General features: G+C 43.0%; 1 protein-coding gene across 1 annotated transcript in view; it reads left to right on the top strand.

Moving 5' to 3' along the window:
* The window catches only part of LOC120542890 (lectin-like), a 28,270-nt gene extending 18,503 nt beyond the window's left edge, over positions 1-9,767 (top strand). Inside the window, exons 3-7 of the mRNA XM_039775607.1 lie at positions 1,135-1,202; positions 2,601-2,701; positions 6,812-6,946; positions 7,072-7,183; positions 9,596-9,767. Coding sequence (XP_039631541.1) covers positions 1,135-1,202; positions 2,601-2,701; positions 6,812-6,946; positions 7,072-7,183; positions 9,596-9,708 — 529 coding nt within the window. The 3' untranslated portion in view covers positions 9,709-9,767. The remainder of the gene's footprint in view (positions 1-1,134; positions 1,203-2,600; positions 2,702-6,811; positions 6,947-7,071; positions 7,184-9,595) is intronic.
* The last annotated feature ends 12,559 nt before the right edge of the window (positions 9,768-22,326 follow it).

Raw genomic sequence — 22,326 nt, 5'->3', positions numbered from 1 at the left:
TTTATTACTTAATCTCGTCTCTCTCTCTGCTCCTCTTTTCTGTTATCTCTGCTGTCCATTGTCAAGTGCAGTTTAGATTTGATTTCACGTGAAGCGGTGTTGTAATATTTAGGAGAGGCCATCTGTTCAAGGACTTATTAAGTGTATGTGCATTCATTTATGAGAATTTGAAAGGGTTGACATAGCAACTCGACCAGCCCACCAGGAAATGTCCTGACGTTCCAGAATGCCACAATGTCCCCAAAAGAACACTTGATGTGAGGCTCAGAGCCAAAAGGATCAGAATCACCAACACACAAAACAAAAATCATATGTCAAAAATAAAAGAGAGATGAACGGGTCTCAACACTCAGGACTTTAACTAATAATCAGACAATTCTTCATGAAGACGTCACTTAAAGGATAAGTTCAGTGGTTTTCAAGTCCAAGTGATGTCTTCACAAACTTGCTTTTATACATTTGACACGTGACATTGTGTCCTAAAGCGACTTGCCTTCTGTAAACGTTAAAGAATCTCCTGCCGCACTGGCACTTTACATTGTAGGCCATCAGACACGGAGGAGAAGCTTAAAAACTCACCACATACGTCCACTTGTCAAGCCAAGCCAGCTGGCGAGTGTTGATCTGCGCCTTCTGTGTTTCCTCCGCATGTTCAGGACAACAAAATGGAGTCTGGAAATAATCAACTGCAGACCTCGTTACTGTAACACATGTGACTCTGAGGCCATTTGGACTTCTACTTCCTTAACAAAGTGTGTTTAATAAATCTGAACTTAGTGTGGAAAGTTGTATAAAGTTCACAAGGAGCAACAAAGCATCTTAATCTTACATTTAACTTTAAAAACCTGTACATCTTAATCAGAGTTTATATACTGAATGTTAGGAAAACTCAAAAACTAAAGGTGACAGAAAAATTCTGAGCTCAAATCTGAAATCAGCATGAAAAAGTAACTTTAATCGTCACCCAGAGGGGCTGCGGCCCACCAGAAAGGTAAAAGTGAGCGACCAGCTTATCAGAGACAAACAGGAGCCACACGTCACCTCACGTATTCAGGGGTCTCCTCTGCTTCATCTGTGTGGTCTTCAAACACGCTGACACCTTTAGTGACTCATCTTATGTGTTCTCTTTTATAGAAATCTGAGCACAATGGCTGCAACACTCGGCTTACTGCTGGCTACTTTCATCATCAGCACAGTTACAGGTAAGTCATTCGATATCCAACAATGCAGGCCTCTAAATGTTGTGATCCGGGCACCTAAATATCACAAAATGGAGGCAAAAAAACAACAAAAACGAGAACTTCACTCTGACCTTAACACGTAGAACAGGCCTCAGTCCTGTCAGCCAAAATTCAAACCGAAACAAAGTATCTTTAAATTTGAAGAGAAATTCTACAAAAGAATTAAAAAGAGAGATTAACAAACAAGGCAAGTGAGAAAGGAACTTCTCATTGGAATCAGTAAAGTAAAATAAGGTACAATCTATCTATCTATCTATCTATCTATCTATCTATCTATCTATCTATCTATCTATCTATCTATCTATCTATCTATCTATCTATCTATCTATCTATCTATCTATCTATCTATCTATCTATCTATCTATCTATCTATTATATAGTGCCTTTCATATCTATCTATCTATCTATCTATCTATCTATCTATCTATCTATCTATCTATCTATCTATCTATCTATCTCTATCTATCTATCTATCTATCATATTTTGCCTTTCCTGTCTATTCTCTCTATCTATCCAAGAACCAGCAAACCAGTCACAGTACCTTATAAATGAATGTGAAGGTCACAAGCCAGGAAATCCAAACCCCATAATCATCAAATGAAACCCAGGAATCCAAACACAGACAATCCAAAGTTACCATCTGAACTGTCACTTCAGCGTAAGCACTTGCTGGGTGAGGCCAGTATGCCAGCTGCACGATTAGGTGGCCCTGCACCCTTAAGCTTCACATGTAGGAGACAAGGCAGTTATCACATACAAATAATGCGTAATCTCCACAGAAAACATAATAACTAAAGTAATAACAAAATAAAAGTACAAATCAGACAAAGCTTGACGACACTAAATGAGGGTCAGAGTTTCCCACGTGTAGGCAGCTGGTGAAATGTGCTACTGGAGCAGGAGCAGCTCTGGGCCCTTCTCCATCACTATCTTAGAGGCTTAGGATGACATTCTATGGAGACCTTTGGTCAACTGTGACCATGCCGTGGCATTTCTTGTACTCTCACGTAGATGGAAACTGAAATCAGCTCCGCCACACATAAGGACAGTGCAGAAGTGGACCTGTGAGACTGTGGACAGCCTGTAGCTTGGCCTGGACTCGGCTCTCGGGGAGGAAGTCAGAGATGCCGGGTTGGAGCAGACGAGTATATGGACACAGGTCCGTCTTACATATGTTTCTTTATCAGACAAACAGTACGTCACTCCTGTGCCATCAACAGAGCTCTCGAGAGACCAGCAGTGGTCCACTGTCGATGAAATGGGTGCCATCAGCATACAAAATGGCCTGTGGTCAAAAAGCGTGTAGAATTCTAAGAAAGTCTAATGGCCTTCATTAAGTGGTGGTCTCTGATTTTCAGATGTGTCCTACAGTCTTGACTCCTGTGAGCCTGGATGGACGAGCTACTTCAGTGATTGTTACCAATACTTCCCAATGCAGAAGACCTGGACTGACGCTGAGGTAATGTCTCGTCGTGAGGGCTGTAAGTGACACTGGAAATGGTGTGACAGAATGGCATTGCTGCCTTAATATGTGCTTTGTGAACAAGTCCAGTACTTTTCTGTGCTCCGTGTTGATCTCCTTCATGGCACGCGTGTGTTTTTTCCCCCCTCAGCCAGTTGGCACCTTTGATTTTTTTGTTATTCTGCTGTACCTTCACCCCTCAGTCACTTTCTTTGCACTGCATTATGGATCGTCCTTCTTTTGCTTTCTCATTCTCTCTCTTGCTCTTTTTAGATTTCTGTCCCTCCTCACTCACACATTCACATTTACACACAAACAAGACAAACAAAGGGAGCAGAAGACATGAAGTGAGCAGAAGAAGATGGCGACCTGTAAAGCCCGTAGCTGCAGGCTGCACTTCGTCTGCTCCACAAACCGTATCTGTTCCTGAGAACTCGTTCATAAGGCGACTGTTCATAGCGTGAACACAACACCAGTGGATCTCCGGCTCAGTCCCGGGCGCCCTGCTGGCTGCAGGTTTTTGTCTCCTTCATTTTCTCTCTTATTGATCTCATTTACTGAGCAGCTGACATATTGATTTAGTCACAAGGTGACTGACAACATCTGAGAGACGATTGGTTGCATTTGTTTGGTTAAAGGGACAGGCAGGTGAAGTGACCTGCTCAGGTCACACAGGGTCAGTAGTGGGATTTGAACCCACAGCCTCAGGGTTTGAGGTCTTAACTGCTGTGCCACTCTGCCTGCCTCCCCCCTAATTCTGCAGCCAGCGGTGGGATTTGACACTTCAGAGACATTTGGTGCTTTTGTGTTGGCGTGAAGTGCTTAGCTTTCCTTCACTGCTGTCCTCTCCTACTGATTTGCTCCATTAGTTTGATCCCAATAATGACAGTTAACAACGAGCAGAGCAGCCCCCCGGGCAGACGATCCTGAAAGCAGAAAGGCTGCACCAGATAGAAGTGGACCCCAAACCCAAAAAAGACCCCAAATTCACATTCAAATAATACTAAAGTCTGAATATATACACAGTGTACATAAAGTGAAAAGCTGACTGACTCACTCACTCACAGTTTAGTTAAAAAGCTGACAATTGGCAGGATGGCACATCGAGGGCAGTAGGTGCCCACAAAGACAGGGCATTTGGATAAGTCCATATTTAGGGCCAAAAACACAATAAAAAAATAAAAAAAAACAAAAATACCCCAAAATCGCAAAAAAAACTTTGATGTTTTGATTGAAATTTGATGACGTAACAAAAAATGAGAAGGAATGACACAAAGAAATGGGGCTGCCATGAATGGAGCCACCAGGAGTGAAGAGGAAAGACGAGAGGTCAGGGAAGCTCAGAGAAGACTTGCAGGTTAAAATGTCAGATCAATGTGGACGAGGACAAGACCTTCAGTCCATCAGAACTCGCCAGTCCACCAAAATAACATCAAGTCAAGGTGTGGGGGTCCCTATAGACCTCGTGCCCACCACACTACTTGGTCACATATTACACGAGTCTGTGGCTCTCTGTGTGACGTCATAACTTTTGTGTGACTTTTACCCTTGATGTGTTTCCAACTGTGTCCTCGTGTTCTTGATGACATCATTTTAAAGTCACCGTCTCGCTCCACTGCACTGACGCTCTTCATCATTTTAAACACTTCAGTCAGTCAGGTCTCCTCTTCATCTCCTTAAGGCTCAGCTCTTTTAATCTTCATCACTCACCCCTTGTAGCCCCCCATAATCAGTCTTGTTGCTCCTCTCTGGACCTTCTCTTGTGCTGTTATGTCTTAATGGAGACCCAAACTGCACCCAGGACTCCAGATGAGGCCTCACCAGTGGGTTATAAAGCCTGAGCAGAACCTCCAGTGACTTGCACTCCACACATCAAGGCGCTATATAATCTGACAGTCTGTGAGCCTTCTTCATGGCTTCTCAACACCGCCTGGCATTTGAGTCCACTACGACTCTAAATCCTTCTCCTAAGGTGGGCTCTCAATTTTCAGACCCCCATTGTGTATTCAGACCTCACATTTTTACTTCCTACGTGTAATTCTTTACATTTACTGACATTAAATTTCATTGTCCACAAGTCTGCCCAAACTGTCTGCTGTCCAAGTCCTTCTGTGATGATTCAGTGGATTCTCGATGATCTGCCAGTCCACCTGTCTTGGTATCATCTGCCAACTTCACCAGCTTGTTCCTTATATTCCTATCTAAATCATTTATTTATATCAAAAATAGCTGCCACCCCAGCACTGCCACCTGCTGGTCACCACTCATAACATCGGCCAATCCTGTGGTTCATCGCCCCATCACCCTCTGCTTCCTGCGTCTGAGCCAATTCTGCCCTCATGTTCACAGCACACCCTGATCTGCCACTTCTTTTAGTTTGATGCCCACCCTCTCAGGTGGCATCTTATCAGATGCTTTCTGATATAAATCACATCATCTGCTCCTCTCTGGTCGTATCCTTTTCTTGTTTCCTCATAGAATTCCAGCGTGTTGGTAAAACACAAGCTCCTCGTCTGAGCCCACGCTGACTGTTGCGTACTCCTTGTTCTGCCAGGCTCTTTGTCAGCCAGGTTTATACTCGACACGTTCATGTTGGGCCGCATGGTGAAAATGACGTCACTCACTAAGGTGAGCCCCCCGCAGTGATTTAACTACATGGTGATGCCAGATGGTGCCGTGTATCCAAGATGGTGATAGAGACGGGCACAAATCTCTGAAGGGCCTCTGCTCATCATGGACGTCAGTCACCCCACTCATGATGTGAGTACCCGATGTGCCACGACACTCCGGTCACAAAGCAGAAGCACATCAATCCCTGGGTACAACACAAGCTGGCAGCGGCATCATGCTGTGGTCAACATAAACGTTTACGCAGCTCAGTAACGGAGTCCTCCACGGCCTGAACACAGAGGAGGTGGACATTCAGTGGAGTTGACCACATTATTTTTTTTCAGCTGTTGTTTTCAAGAATTACTGGAAACATTCAGTTCACCACACGGGCCACCCGCATGTGTGCAGCCTGTAAACGTCACTGCTGTGTGTAATAACGAGCTAGCGGGCACCACGACTCAGGGTGTATCGCCATTGACGCCAACCCTCTAAACCTTTGTACCGCTACAAGATTACAATTCAAAGCCTGACATTTCAATCTGATTGAAGTCTTCATTTCTACAGGATCCCTGAAATTTCCTTTGTCCCTTCTAATTGCCTTTTTGAATTCTAAAGAACACACTTTACTGTAAAATGGTGTCTTGCCAGGACCGCCAACAGAGACCAAGGTCAGGACAGGCAGGAATGAACTGTGGCACCGACGCTTTACTGATGGGCGACTCTGTGTGGCGTATTCAAGAGTGAGGAGCTCCAGCTGACTAATAATATTAACACCCGCTAAAAAAATAACAGCAAATATCAAAGAGTGAGAAGCACTCGGCTAGTGACACACACCAGTGACACATAATAGTGATACACACCAGTGACACACACCAGTGACACATAATAGTGATACACACCAGTGACACACACCAGTGACACACACCAGTGACACACACAGGCCTTCAGATACGCCTGCATGTCCGATGGCACAACAACCAAAGCCCACCGACTTGGACGTGGCAAAGCCGACCCATAACTGTATAAAGCTGACAGACTGATCACCACCCAAGAACCCACCTCCCATTGGCACGTGAGATTTGTGCCCACCATGTGCCAGGCCTGTCCCAGCAGCTTCTCTGATGTGGACATCCACAGGACTTCTTATTGTTGATTCCCAATGGACATGAAACTCCTTCATAATTGTGCAGACCTCATGTCTGAAGTTGGGTGGCACCTCACTTTAAGGTGACAAAGGACAGGCAGTGACACAGCTGGACTGTCCAGTGGTCAGTTTAAGACCAGCAGTGTCCTTTTAAGAGTTTGCTGTCTGAAAGCCTTCAATAAAATGCACTCCAAGTATCATGCAGGAGAGCCGCTGCCTCAGGGGTCTTACAAAATCTCCAAAAATAAAATGGCTGCCAGGTGCCATGACAGCCCCCAGTTTTTGTTGTGTTCTTCCTGATGTGTGTGCCATGCTAGCCTAACGTGGACCCTCTCTGTCACCCCCTCCTGTAGCTTTACTGTGTCAGCCTTGGAGGAAACCTGGCGTCGGTCCACAGCAGCAGTGACAACCAGTTCATCACCAGTCTGATTAGGAGCAGAGACTCCTCTGGCCCCACCACATGGCTCGGAGGCTCCAACTCTGTGCAGGTAAGTTGCCCTCCCGTCCGTTCATCTTTGTGGTCCTGGGGGGCTGTAAGCTCTAAGATGGCAGAGGAGTGCAATCCTGCTGCAGTGAGGGTCCCGTTGCTTACCGCAGTGCTGGTGTTTTGCAGACCTCATCGTGGCTCTGGACAGATGGGTCTCAGTGGGATTTTGCAAACTGGAATCCGGGTGAACCCAACAATGTCGGTGGCACTGAGCACTGCTTACACACCAACTTTCTAGGTAAGCCGTGCTTTCTGTTTTAGGGCTGATGAAGATGACAACTGCAATGGTGGCCGCTGTCATTTCAATTCAACGTGTTGCTTAGACAGGACGCCACACCAGGGGTAACCTGGCACTGGACTGGGGTGCTGTGAGGGACTCTTGGGTCACTCAGGTCTTTTTGTGCTTCACTTGAGCACAGTGTACAATAAGAGTGTGTGTGTGTGTGTGTGTGTGTGTGTGTGTGTGTGTGTGTGGCAGCAACATGTGGGACCGTCCTAAAGACCCCCATGTGACACACTCTGGAGCACCGAGCACATCAGACAAATCTGTCACTGTGTCGACTTGTGACTGGCAGAGCAGGAGGGCGGCCACCAGTGGGCTTGTTAGGACGTGATGAGCGTCACAAATAATAAAATGAGAATAAAGAGATGAAGCCGTGGAGTTTCAGTGTGAGATTCATAAGAGAGAAATCATCAGCCTTTGAATATCAAATACTCAACCAATAAAAAATAAAAAAGAATAAACGAGACCCCGAGCTCACCTCATGAGGCCTTTTAAAAGTTCTGTTCTTCAGTGGGCAGCATGGTGGCATTTGGTGGCCCTCTGATGGACTGGCTCCACGCTCAGGGGTGGTCATCGTGTGTGTGGATGGGCGTCAAGCAGGCCTGATAACGTTTGGATGGCTGAATTATATTTTATGGGGGGCACACTGGCATGGCAGATTGCAGCCTGGTCACAGCCTGTGTGTGTTTATTCCTCACATCCCAAAGACATTCAGCTGGAATTCTATGGAAAAATAGTAAAAAGTAGTCAGCCAGAGAGGTGGACAGGAGGTCATGTGTTTGGATTTTTAGAAAGCTTTTCATTAGAGAACCTGCAGATCAACATAAAACAGGTGGGAACTCATGCCATGGTGTGCCAATGGGTCTAAAATCAGCTTTGACTGCTGAAACAAAGGGTTATGAGGGTGGATGATATTGAGATAACAGGATGTTACAAGTGATGGTCCTCACTGCTATTGTACTATGAGTGGCAGCACCAAAGACGTGAGGGGCACATCAGGAGAGGGACAAACGGGCAAACAGGGCAAAGGTCAAAACCGGAGAGCAAAGGTGGCATAACATGACATGAGAATCAGGGTCTAATCTCACAGGACAAGGCCACACACAGTGAGGGGACCCTCGCTGAAACACAGCACTGCTTTTCTGGACCACCCTACACGACTCCACTCACTTCTACTCCAAGGTCCTCCATGTGATCTTCACGTGAGTCACAAATGTCAGCAAAGCCAAATCGGCTCAACACGCTAACAACACACGAGTCTGATGAACGCAATGACGTCCAGCATTCAGGGTGGGCATTGGAGGAGCTGAATGAAGCCCTGGACTGAGGGTCTGCTCAGAGCCCACTTGGTGGCAGTGACCTCCAGCTGTGTCTGCTCCTCCATATTCAGGGGATGTCGGGTGTGCGTCTGTACGTTGCCAGCAGAAGCCGACTGCGTGTGTTTGCTGTTCTATTGTACTGTCGATGGCCGCATTTCAAGATAAATTTATATTCTTACTGCAAAGGGAAGGATTGCCAAAGGGCCTTATCTTGCCATTGTGCCCGATGCTCATGTCTGTTCCTGAGGTGAAGAATCAGGTGGCACCGCTAGAGCAGTTGCTAACATTCACAAGGTGTTCATCTTTTAACCACCCCAGGGAATGATGGGAAAGAAATCCCTCAATGAAAATGTCAAAAAAGGAATCAAACTCGGCCATTGATAAAACAGAGCCCAGTCTAATACCCTGTGATGGACTGGCGCCCTGCTCAGGGTTTGCACCTGCCTTGTGCCCTGTGCTAGCTGGGATGGGCTCTGCAGCACTAAACGGATTAGGAAATGGCGGGTGGACCCCAGTTCAGTTGGCACCGAGCGAGCCGTCATTCAACAAAACCCTTCATGGGTCACACGTAGCTCATTTATAAACTGGGTGAGCTGAACCACCCTGCGAGTGCCCACAACGCTTGGCATCACATTTTGGCCAGCCCAGATTAAGACCCCCCAGGCCCCACTTAGAGAGCTGATCAGGTGCTGCGTGGTGTTTTGCGTGTTTTCGGCATGTGGAGACTCAGTTGTGTCATCCAGCTGCTCATTTCATGAAGCTCTGTGGGGGTCCCCAGTGGTCTTTTTGGACACCCACACTGCTGAAGAGGCCCCTTGCCGTCAATCCCTGCTGACATTGGTGACGGTGTAACACCAGGCGGCTGGGCCTTGAGACGTTCCTTCCAATGTCCTCCACCACGCTACCTGCACGCCAACTCCTGGTCCAACTTTCAGGCACTTGGCGGGTGGGATGGCGACGTTCTCCGGTCCCTGATATCTCAAAGCGAGTTTGTGAGTTGCTGCTCCTCCATTGTTGTCCTCACCTCTCCTCTTGTGTTTCTTCTCAGTTCAAGGTGGCTGGAATGACATCAACTGTGCAAATCAGTATCCATTCGTCTGCATGATTAACAATGAGGTAGAAGAGTGGAGTGAGGAGGAGTGGAGCCACGAGAGACACTAAAGATGTCCGACCTTCACTACACTTCGGCTGTTTCTAAATAAAAACACATCTAGCATTCATCCTGCTGTCTTGTTCTCTAAATTATTTTTTAGCTTCTCATTTAGGATGGACAAGCTGCAGTACTAAGACATGTCACTTGCTTTGTGACTAACAGGCCACCTCATATGACATAAGTGAACTCAGCAGTGGCCACAATCTGATGGTCGTAATGAATGGGTGGTCATCTGGAGGTGGGCTTCAGATCTTGGCTGGCTGACCGCAGTAGAGATGGGCAGCACCACACAACACAAGCAGCTGTTTGATTAACTGTATTAACTGTGTGCTGCAGGACGGGAGCCGTGACTTAAAGTCCACCAGCCACACAGTGTGATGGGGGTCATGATGGGCTTTAAGAGTTGAGCTGTCAGACGTGGGCATTCTGACCAGTGTGATGTGGTGGTGGTCCTGCTGCTGGGGTCTTGAGGTTTTCGTGGCTCAGCCGAGGATTGTTGCTTTATGTAGATGACGATGTCCCCTTTGTCACACCTGACAGTGACCTTCCAGATACACTCGAGTTGGGTGACTTACATGAGACAGATGTGTGCTCAGATAAAGAGTGGGAATGTGAGTGTGAGGAAAAGGAGAGAGATGAAAGGAAGGGAAAAACAGCAAGGATGTTACCTTTCATTATTCTCCACTGCACCACAATCTCCGGGTAATTCTGGGGCCTGTCCAGTATTTAAAGAGCATGCTACACTGATGGATATTTCACCACTGTTAGGAAAGGTAACCAGTGCTGCACTGAAATCTGATTTAAGACAAACAGATCAGATAGAAGGCAGAGGAGCTGGTGAGTGTGAATGGCAATTGTTGACTAGAGGGCATGAAATGGATATTGGCATATTGATACTGAGTAAAGAAAGTGTGGAATTTAAACAAGGAACAATGGAAATGAAAGGAATTCAAGTGCTTGTGTGTGAAAGGTCTGAAAGTATTAGTGCAAGAATGACTGAGTTTAAAGAAAGTGCACCAGTTTAGGAGTTGGTTTGAATGAAACAGGATAAGCCAAAGAACAAAGGATGGTGGCCGGTGCAGCATAAAGCTCAGCCAGCAAGTCAGGAATGCACAGGGGTGTGAGGGTCCTAACAGCTGTGCTGGGGTCAGAAGTAATTAAAAAGCACACACACTTGGGTTCAGTGATTCGAAACCTGACTGACCAGTTGTTTAAAAAGACAGCCTATGACTCTCCATGCAATAAAATGGAGAAAAGTGAGCTGGTCTTTAGTAAAGAGCACAGGTCAGTTTTAGGAGAGATGCTGGATTTGGCACTTGGATTCTGGAGAGGGTTTAGCCCACACTTTCAGGTGGCAGTTACCATATAATAAAAAAAAAGGACACATGGGCAATGAAAAAAAAAATAGAAGGGTAGCACAGGAAGACAGCAAAGGGAAACAGTTGTTTCTATTTCAATTTAAAATCCATGCAGGAGATCGGGTTACCATTGGCACATTGGAGTGGCGTGGCACTAGCGGCTAAGCTGTACCAAGGAATGCCTAGAAGCAAAATTTGAGTGTTGGCACCAAGTCGACAGCCAAGAAAAATGAGATGGACAGAAACTGCTTTGTCACCTTCTATTGTGCAGACCTGCCTACATAGTGGAATGAAAAAAAAAGAAAGAAGAAAAGACAACAAGCAAAGACTAAAGACAAAGACATGAAGAAGAACTGAAGAGACAGCGAGAAAAGACACTTACTGGGGTTTAAGTGAGTAACAAGTCCACAGGTCACATAACAATAAGGCTAGTCACAATGGCTATAGTTTAAAAGGAAAGGTTTGTTCATCAATACAGCAAGTTTATACTCCAAGGGGTGGAAACTGAACAAACCAGTTAGGAATGTCAAAATAAGGGGATTCATTTTGGGCTCATAAAGTATACATCCTGGGTATTAATTAATTAAGTGGGATAATTACAAAAAGAAAAGGTATAATGAGCAGTTTGGTGAACTTTTCAGGAAAACAGGTGCAGCTGATACATTTGCAAGACATTTGGGCTCCAATGTTCAGATATAGTCTAATTGGGAAAATACGGAAGCCCTGCTGAGATTGTCGGCTGTGGTACAAACACAGGACCAGTGGGCCAATTCTGAACTGAGGTGTTCAGCACAACGAGTATTCATATGGTGAGCAAACAACTCTAGGGGTGGCCTACAGGGGAATGATGAGAGTTGCATAGCTGTGATGTCTCATGGTGGTGATGCCAGCCTATACTGGTAAAGGCTGATGGCAGTCAAGAGTTGCACCATGGGTAGGAAAGCACAAGAGGCAACTAAGTCAACCCCAAATGTGTGCAGAGGGGCCACAAATGTTGGTTTGTGAACAGTTTATGCATTGAAAATGTATTATCGTGGTATTTCCTCTACTTGCCCTTTACCTGTTTCCTCAATGGTAAGTGTTCTCGTCAAGTTCGTTATCGGGTTGGTCTACTGTTGCACTTTAAGATGAACACACACACAGACCCTCACCACAACAGTGCTCCATGAATGACACACACACTCTGATTAACCCTTAGCACTTTAAACCACACAAGTGCTTTAGGAATAACAGCCTGTCATTCAGCACTTCAAGAGACTTACTTATTATTGGCACGAACAACAATACGATGTTTTAGTGATATCTCAGACCTAAATATTACTTTTGGTCTACAAGAATACATTTAAACATACAAAGACTCAGCACTCTTGACTATAAACCATTCATCAGCCAAGAATACCTTCTTTATCGTATCTGTCCCTTCTGTTGAGTATAGCGCTCTTCACTCTCAGCCTTATAAACCTCGCAGCACAGAAATAATGGCAAAAATCCGGCTGTCACCAGGTGCTCAAAGAAATCTAACTTATTACTTCAATCACTCTAGACATTAAGACAAAGCATTGAAAGTTAAAAGCAGCATGGTATTTATTACAAGAATAATAATAATACCACAAGAACAAAGAATACTAGAAAATAGGTAGTGATAGGAAAGTCTGAATATATATAGTCTTTAGAAAAAGCTTACGAAAAGTTACAGATGACAAGAATGAATGTCCCAGGAGGCGTTTGATTTAGCAATCGATGTTCATGATGCCTTTCTGACGACCATGGCCGTCTTCGTCCGTTCCTCTTCTTCTTCTCTTCTTCTTCTTTGCTTCTCTCTTCTTCTCCCTTTGCTTCTCTCTTCTTGCTTCTCAAACCAAGGCATATTTATTATGAAATGTCAAGCCTTGGCTTTCACAACACATGCACCTGATTGGCTGGCTGTCCAAATGATTGATGAATTAATTCAATGTCCGTTTTCCCACACAACAAAACCTTTGATGTGCTCTGAGGTATCAGTAGTTCTTCCTGTCCCAGGCTATAAAGCAAATTGTTGTTCCAGATGTCCATCCATAAAGTAATCAATAGCCTGAGGTATCAGCTCAGCATCCTTTCCCAGGCTATAAAACCAAATTAGCATGAAGCTATGAACAAGTGTTATAAAAGTAAGGTGTAAGGGAAGAAAACCTGCTTTAATTTGTCTTAGTTCATCTGTTGTCTTGTCTTGAACAAAATATAATGGAAACCAAAATGTACAGATTTTATACACCATAACACTCCACCCTATTTTGGTCAGACAAACTAAAGATGAACTGTGAGTCCTTCAAACCCTTGGCCGTCCGGGTTGGTAGTGTGTTCCCATGCCCTTCCAGTCGCCTCCTACTGCCCAAGTACTCAGTCCCTTAAGCAGATTTTCCTCACCAAGGACATTTGAAGTACTTCACAGCTCCTACAATTAGCAGAAAAGAAAAATTTAATCAGCAGATGCAGTTCTTACACTAGGATCCCATCAGATATACTGCCATTGTCATTTCATAATGATTTCATAAGCATTCTGAATCTTTGGCTAGTTGACTCTAGTAATTCCTGTGTTCTGTTATTTCTGCAGCTCTTGTCTTTATTTCTTCAAATGCCAAAGATGCTGTATGCAAGATGGAAGCTGGATTGCCTAAATCTTAAACACCTATTCCAAGTTCAAGTGGTTTGCCAATTCCAAATTAGTGGTCTGCCACATTACTGTGTTTCACCTAAACACCTTTAACTATTTACTCCACCCTTGGACCCCTAAACACGAGTCCATCTACCTAAACTACAATTCCATACAAACAACAGAAATGTCTTTTATAATGTCTTTGCATCTGATAACTAAATACTTGGTCTTAGGAAGGAACACATTTCCTCAGATGAGGCCTTCATCTCAACTATCAAATAAACCAAAGTAATTTCCCCTGCTCAATTTATTCAATCAGTAGAGAGATCCGACTGCCACCAATTCTGGCCAGAATAAATTGGGACATCCTGTATGGGGCATCAAGTGTCTTTCCATCCAACAGATCACCACTGGAAGCTCCCCAACAGGTGGACACCTCTCCTGTTCCCTCCTTGAGCACTAAAAATATTTTGGCTTATTCCACTACTTGGTGTTCATGTGAAATGCCTCCTTCAACTCTTAGTGTCCTTCTCTAATGTGATCACTTTCCCAAAACTATGACCTCCTGCATTGTACATTATATTACATTTCCATAGTGTCATATGAATTTCTATGATAAACTTTACAGTTCTGAACTCTACCTTATACAATGTAGGATACCAGTTTGTCAAAAGGCCCAAAACTTTTCTAAATTTAGTTGCCCTATTTTTTTCTAAATTTTGTTCGCTTTCTTTACTTATTGTTTTTTTTGTAGCACACATTATTGGACCAATTTACTCACTAAATAATTACATTAACAAAACTGCAAATCTAACATTCTAGTTTAGAATTCAAAGCTGAAATGTATCTAATTAATTTAGCTTTAATGTCCAGTTCCTTATGTTATATTCCTGGTTTTATGGTTCCCTCTGAGACATGCACTTCCCCCAGTTCCTAACTATGGTAGCCATAAAAGGCACACCAGGTGTGAGGTGGTTTGTGGCGTGGTGGTTAGCTCAGCTGTAGTTAGAGTGGGACCAGCCTGGTGGAATCACAGAACTCAATGCCATTGCCACCCCTTCAAATGTAGCAAATGTTAAAGTGCACCCTGAGCACAACTCTTTGGAGGACCACCAGATGTTGGAGCATCACTTCCACAGTCACAGATACTGTTGTGCAGCTCCCTGCCGTGCAGCTTCTTGCCTCTAAGTTACTAAGATTATAGTCTTTAGGGCATCCAGCACTCCATTTATCCACCTCTTTGTACTCACTTAGCACATTGCAAGCTTCTTTACTGCTTTTCCACCACTGGTCTTCCACTCTTGCCCCTTTACACCTTTCCATCACCCACAAAGCACAGAATATCTATGACCCCAACTAATGGGCCTCAAAAAGGTGGAGGAAAATAGCCTGTTTCAAAGTGACCATTAAAACACAAGACACTATATTGACATTTAACCCACCCCAGAATGGACATCACTTTAAATCACCTAGTTTAGCATAGTGGGCTATACGTCAATATACAGGCTACAAAAAAATTCAAACAAATGCTAAATAAGGCATAACCTATCTGTCTAGGCCTTTTGGACAAAGTGATTCCCTCATGTCTTTTGATTGTCTTGATCATTGTTCTCCTTTGGGCCCTATGAAATCCCTACAAATGTGTCCTAACCTATCCTGTCTTAGAAACCAGCTTCCCTCTGCATGCAGTACATCCCATGTTATGTGCTTATGGAAAAGAACACTTAGCTTTTATCTCTCAGTGTCCAGGTGTCTTGTCCTCAGTCCAGTACTTGACAATGGTGGTGATGATGATGATGATGCAGTCCTCGGCCTCTTTCAGCAGGATTCTGATGCTTCCTTCAGGTCCTAGTATAAAAACTTTGTCGCACACAAATTCAGTCCAAAATAAACAGTTCATTCCAGTTCAAATAAAGTCTGTAGAAATGGATGCAAAAAAGTATTTTCTGGCTTTCAGTCAAAGCAAGTCTTTTGTCCTTTTTCTAGCAGCCACTGTTTCTCATTTTCTGGATGTTGTTCTTCCTAGACTATTAATCCAGACCTTGTTATCAGGTGTAATTATTAATAGTGCTGCAACTTGCCATACTTTGTCCACAACCAGAGTGAATGAAATAATATTCATTTCTAATTGAAAGAGAGAGTGCTCACATATTTTATTAAAATGTCTGCCTTCTGTCCCTGCTCCACAATAACTCCTAGAGCTCTTTACCTACCAGACAGACTTAACAAATATGTGACACCTGTCTTTCTTCCTGCTTTGGTGCTCATGTAACAAAGACCCTAAAAACTACCCAGCTGTTAGTGTGAATCACAACAGGCCTTTCTGTATGTCCTCCTTCTTACTATCAAAGCAACAGCTTTCAACTCAGCTCACTAGCTACATTTTCACCCTTTGTTCTACATGCTGAGTGCCAGAAACTGGATGGTAGGCCACTGCCTATCATTTTCTTATTCCCCAATATGAATGTGCTGCTTAAGAATTTCAATCCAACTAACTGCTAAAATGGCCATTCCAATCCATTCACTTTTAATTCAAATACATTCAAAAGCTTTCATATACATACATTTGCTTTGCTTTCATCTCCTGTATTTCTTTCTTTAATTCACTTAGTTTTCAGTCACATTATTCAACTCATGCCCTGCAGTCTACAATGGCTATACAAATCCACCAGTTGCTCTACATTCAATGTCTAAATCAAATTCTCTCTTAGCACTGATTACTTTTACCAAAAGTTATGGATTAACTATTGGCATAACATATTTTTAAATACTGGATACAGAGAATGCAGTTCAGTAGAGAATAATGGAAGAAACTTAACTCTTTTCCCTTTCTTTCACTTACAGTTTGGCATTGGCTTTTTATACTGCCATGCCATTTTTCATACCAATTGTTGCATTTCACCATCACTAAACAAATGCACACCATATTGTCACTTACACTTTCCTTCATTACCACATACAAGTAACCCTCACATTATAGCAGCTTTCCTTGTACTCTGCCTCTCCAATAGACAGTAAATTGTGTTTTCTCAGCAGCACTAATCAACATGGGCTTTGAAAGGTGTGTTACCAATAACCAGCTTCATTTCTACTGCTGTTGCTGGATGTTTCACTGCCCTATAGCCTGTAACAGCTGTTCACCTTTAAAGTTATCAGGATCAATGGTACTTCAGTGTTAAATGTAAATCAAAATTAAAACGTGTTTTTCCTTAAAACAACGGTCAGTTTGGCAGGTCTACACTCTCACTCCGCTAATCTCAGTTACAGGGGACCATCTTTAAAACGCCGGCCTCAGGGGGTTTTCTTTCCACCCCTCGCTGAGACCTGACAACTGCTCCTCCCCGCTGATCTCTGTTGCTGTAAGCCGCTCGCCTCGCTATCATAAAACACCTCGGCCTGTTTATCGTGCACAACAACCAGCATACTTGAGTGTCTGCCTCCTGTCTCAGCTGCAATCTGCTCAGCTATAAACTGCGCTCCGGTGTGCAGCGTAACAGCTGCGTGTCCTTGCCTTTCAACAAAAGCGGCTCTCTTATCAGCAAGCAGATATGGGAGTGCAGCGATCCTGCATTTCTCTCCTTTTTCTCAGGGTCAAAAGACCCGAAATCAAAGCACACACTCTGATACTGAGGGATCGGTGCTTAATTTGTATGGCATTATACATTGCTACGTGTACTGCTAGCTGCTCGCGAGTTTTTAGCCAGGTATTTATCTCTCTTGCCTCCTCATCTAACTTCTTTATAATCATTAACCCTATGAGGGGCCAAACATGCTATAAATCATATATTTGTGTGTAATCTATTGGTTTACGTGTGAACACTATTGGTTTATGAATATTTATTATCGGTTTGCATGCATACTTAATTGGTTTGCGTGCGTACAATACTGGTTTCATTCATATGAACTATATTGGTTCGTGTCCGTATATTATCAGTTTGTGTGTGAACTATATCCGTTTGTATATGCATAGCACTGGTTTGCATATGAACTATATTGATTTGCATGTGTATATCACTGGTTCCAGTACGATTTGTTATTGGTTTGTGAGTGAACTGCATTGGTTTACGCTTGCATGTTATCGGTTTGCCTATGAATTATATTGGCTTGCGTTCTGTGTCGGTCTAACAATGGATTTGCGTATGCACTATATTGGTTTCATGCACGTCTTATACTGGTTTCATGTGGGTAACCTGTCGATTTTGCGCTTGAACTCTGTTGGTTGTATGCGTGCACTATGTCGGTTTCGCGTATGAAACATATTGGTTATACGTGCGCACCCTATCGCAACTCTGTGTATGAACTATGTCGGTTCTGGGTGTGAACTCTATTGGTTGTTCACGTGATCTTCAGAGGAAATGGGCGGAGCAAGAAACAGGACCTCAGGGGCCGGTAGAGTCATGGAGTGTAAAGAGAAGTGTCTAGGAGACGCATCTGCGTTTAAACGGCACTGTATATTTTTTTCCGAACAATACGTTTGCGAAAGGACTTGGTGGTAATTATTACTATTTAACAGAATCTACCCTTGAGTGAGTTTGTAATGAACACAAGGCTGAAGTTAGGTACGTATTCGGCCGTCTTCTTATTTGCTTCCAGGATCATGTTTGCTCGCACCCAGCCACAGTACGTTTTCACACAACTTTTGAAACCAGTTATTCATTCTGAAGGCAAAATATTCTACATTTACTGACGCCTTTATCCAACATACAACATTTAGATACTACTGGTTAGATTCGCCCAGTGCTGCACAGACAGGTGAAGTGACTTGTTTCTGGCCACATAGTGTCATTATCAGGACTTGAACCCACGACCTCAGTTTAAAAGTGCAGTCTTAAACACTGCGCCACAATGCTTGCACATCTACAACATGTATATTAATTAGGATAATATAAACTTGTCCAGGACAGATTCCATTGTTAAAGTTGAGTTTAACATTTTCAACCTGTTCAAGTTTTGGTTGAAAATCTCAAATATTTATTTTTTCAAATAATGGATCAGTTTGCGGATTAATGTACACACTGTAGAATATTTTTCCTTGCTGTTAATATAGAAGAAGGTTTGTGAATAAGTAGCTGACTGTAAACTTATACTGGATGTAGCTGGAAGTGAATAAAAAGGCAGCTGAATGTGCACCTAACTTAAAAATAATTACCACCAAACCCTTTCACAAACATACTGTGACGTGCAAAAGTATTCAATCCCCATGAAAGTTGTCATCATTTTATGCAAGACAAAATATTTGTACATATTTATTCATTCCATATTTTTTCTTATGCTGTAACAAAACATTTCCAAAGTCAAAATAAACTATTTTATGTAGACATTTAATTGAAGAAGAAAATCTCCAAAGTTAGTGTTTTACATACAGTAAGTGTTTAAACCTCTGCAGTTGTGCTTTGGAAGCTCCAGGTTTACACCAATGACAAATTAATTACAAAGGTGGCAGACATTTGACAATCATATTAAACATAATGAGGTGCTCCTTTCTCTCTGGATATTAAAAGCCCCTTCAGGGGGCCGCAGTCTTTGCTGGACAGTCACTGAAAAAATCAAGAGAGAGGAGCATTCTGCTGATGTGAGAAATAAAGTTATTGAAATGCACAAGGTAGCAGGAAATAATTCTAAAAATATCAAGAGTCTGATGTCCCATTGTGCACTGCTGGATCCATCATCAGAAAGTGGAAGGTTCATCACAGCACCCTGACTCTTACTAGAACAGGCCGTCCCACAAGACTGAACATCAGAGTCAGACATCAACTGGAGAGAGGAGACTAGAAATCCAAACGTCACTCTCAGATGTTTGCAATGCTTTTTGGCTGAAACTGGAGGGAAGGTGTAGGGGTCCACAATTTCAAGAGCGCTCCATTAAACAGGCCTCTACAGGAAGGTGGCAAGAAGGAACCCATTCCTTATGATGGTCCACATAAAAACACATATGGCGTGTTTCCAGTTAAATGTGGGGAGAAGGGTTTATGGTCAAATGAAACTAAAATAGAACTTTTTTTCTCAGACTTCAAAGAGGTACAGAATGTGTGGCATAAAACAAACACTGCCCATGCCACAAGAAACACCAGACCTACAGTGGAATATGGTGGTGGCAGCATCTTGCTTCGGGGATGTTTTTCATGTCCTGGGACTGAGAATCTTGTCAGAGTTGAAGGGACAATTGATGGGCACAAATACCACACAATATTGCAAGTGAACTCGTTCCAGTCTACTATGAATTTAAAGCTTTCAAGATGACAATGACCCTAAGCATTAGACCAAAGTGACACTGGGATGGCTCAAAAACAGAGAGGTGAATGTTTCAGAATGGCCAAGTCAAAGCCCTGATCTTAACCCTGTTGAGAATCTGGGGCACTGTTTGAAAACTGCTGTTCAGAGATACCATCCCACCAACATAGAGGGTACCTAGAAATCATGCCAAGAAGAATAGGGAAGAATCAGGCCTGAGCAATGTGCAGAACTGGGGCATATTTACCCCAAAAGAATAAAGGCTGTTACTGCAGCAAAAAGGTTCTTGACAAAGTATGAATATGTTGAGCTTGAATGCTTAAGCAAACAATCACTTTGGAGTTTTTCTTTAGTTAAGTTATTTGGAGTTTGATAATGTTTTGTTACAACACAAGAGTTCACATTAAAAAAACAAACGGATAAATATGTGGACAAATCTTTTGTCATGCAGAAAATTAGGATGACTTTTAAAGGGATTGAATACTTTTGCACGTCACTGTATGTTTGTGAAAGAGCTTGGTGGTAATTCTTTATACCTGTATTTTCCCTTAATTCTGAAATGATCACAGGGCTGAAGTTAGGTTCGCATTCGGCTGGCATTTTATTCACTCCCAGCTACTCCCAGTATAAGCTTGCAGTCAGCTACTTATTCACACAGCTTTTGCAAAGCAGCTTCTTATTCTATTATAACAGTGATGCAAAATACTCTACAGCGTGTACATTAATTGGCATCATTACAGACTGATCCATTATTTGAAAAAATAAATATTCCACATTTTGGTCCTGCACGGGTCAAAATTGTTAAACTCTAATTTAACAAAGGAATCTGTCCTGGACAAGTTTATATATGCCAATGTCACAAAACTATGAAAATGAAGGTAGCCCAACGCCATTTAACACTTTACAGTGCCCGTTAAATATCACAGTAAATCCCATTTATCTGATCTTGAAGTGGAAATACGTGCAGTTTCCCCCCTGATAACCCACTTGGCAGAGCAAAACTCCGCTGCATCTTAAAAACGCACTGTCTTTTCACAAAACTGTGAAAGGTAAGGTGGCCCAATATGATGTAACTGACCCATGCAGGTCTTAAATGTTAAATGTTTAGCTTTTCATAGAATGGACAGTTTAGTCAATTAATATACACGTTATAGATGGCAAGCATTGCGGTTATGGCTTTGCACTTTCAACCCTTTGTTCGTGGGCTCCGTTCTGAGACTGACACTGGGACCTGAGCAAGTCACTTCACCTGTTTAGTGGCGTGCGGGTCACGGCAAATAAATGTAACTAGTAGTAACTTTAAATGTTATGTTGCATAAAGACGTCAATCGTAAATGTTGAATATTTTCTTTTAGAATAAGTAACAATTTTTCAAAAAACTGTGTGACAAGTACGCTGCGGGTTAAACAAGCATGTAGATGGGTGAATAAGAAGACGGCCGAATCGTACCTAATTCAGCCTTTGTTCATTTCAGACTCAAGGGTAGATTCTGTTAAATAGTAATAATTCCACCAAGTCCTTTCGCAAACGTATGGTGCGGAAAAAATATAAGTGCCGCTTAAACGCAGATGCGTCTCCTAGACATTTCTCTTAGACCTCAATGCTTACTGACCCTTGAGTTCCTGTTTCTTTCCCCGCCCATTTCCTTGGAAGATCACGTGAAACAACCAATAGTCACACCCAGAACCGGGCAAAAGTTCATCACACGGAGTTGAAGTGGCACGCATAAACCAATATGTTTTATACGCGAACCGACATAGTGCACGCATACAACCATAGAGTTCGCCGAAATCGACAGGTTACCCACATGAAACCATATAAGACGTCATGAAACCAATATAGTGCATACGCAAATCCATTGTTAGGACCGAACAGAACGAAAGCCAATTAATTACGCAAACCGATAACTGCAAGCGTAAACCAGAGTTCACTCACAAACCAATAAACGTACTGAACCATGATATACACAGCAAATCAATATAGTTATGCAAACCGTGAATAACGCCCGGATAATATACGGGCACAAACCAAAAAGTTTATGAATGAAACCAGATTGTAGAAGCAAAAATAAGTTGACGCAAACCGATAGTAAATATTCATAAAACCAATAGTGTTCACACGTGAACCAATAGATTACAATGAAATATATGATTTTGGCCCTGTTTGGCCCCTTATACATAACGTCTCAACGACGCAAAATAATTTGTGGGAAAACTTAGGACCAGCAGCTCGATGCAAAATACAGCTTTCCCATGTTAAGCAGTCTAAAAGACGCAGCTTTTACGTCTACCTACGGGGTTATTTAAAAGGCTTTAAAAGGGGGTTTAAAGAAATATTTGTAACAACCATTAGTTTGTACTTACATATAGCGCAAAATGCAAAGAGCCTAACGTGGAAAAAAAAAA

This window comes from Polypterus senegalus, chromosome 13 (genome assembly GCF_016835505.1).
Source record: "Polypterus senegalus isolate Bchr_013 chromosome 13, ASM1683550v1, whole genome shotgun sequence".
Lineage (NCBI taxonomy): Eukaryota > Metazoa > Chordata > Cladistia > Polypteriformes > Polypteridae > Polypterus > Polypterus senegalus.
This window is presented reverse-complemented; position numbering and strand designations above follow the sequence as displayed.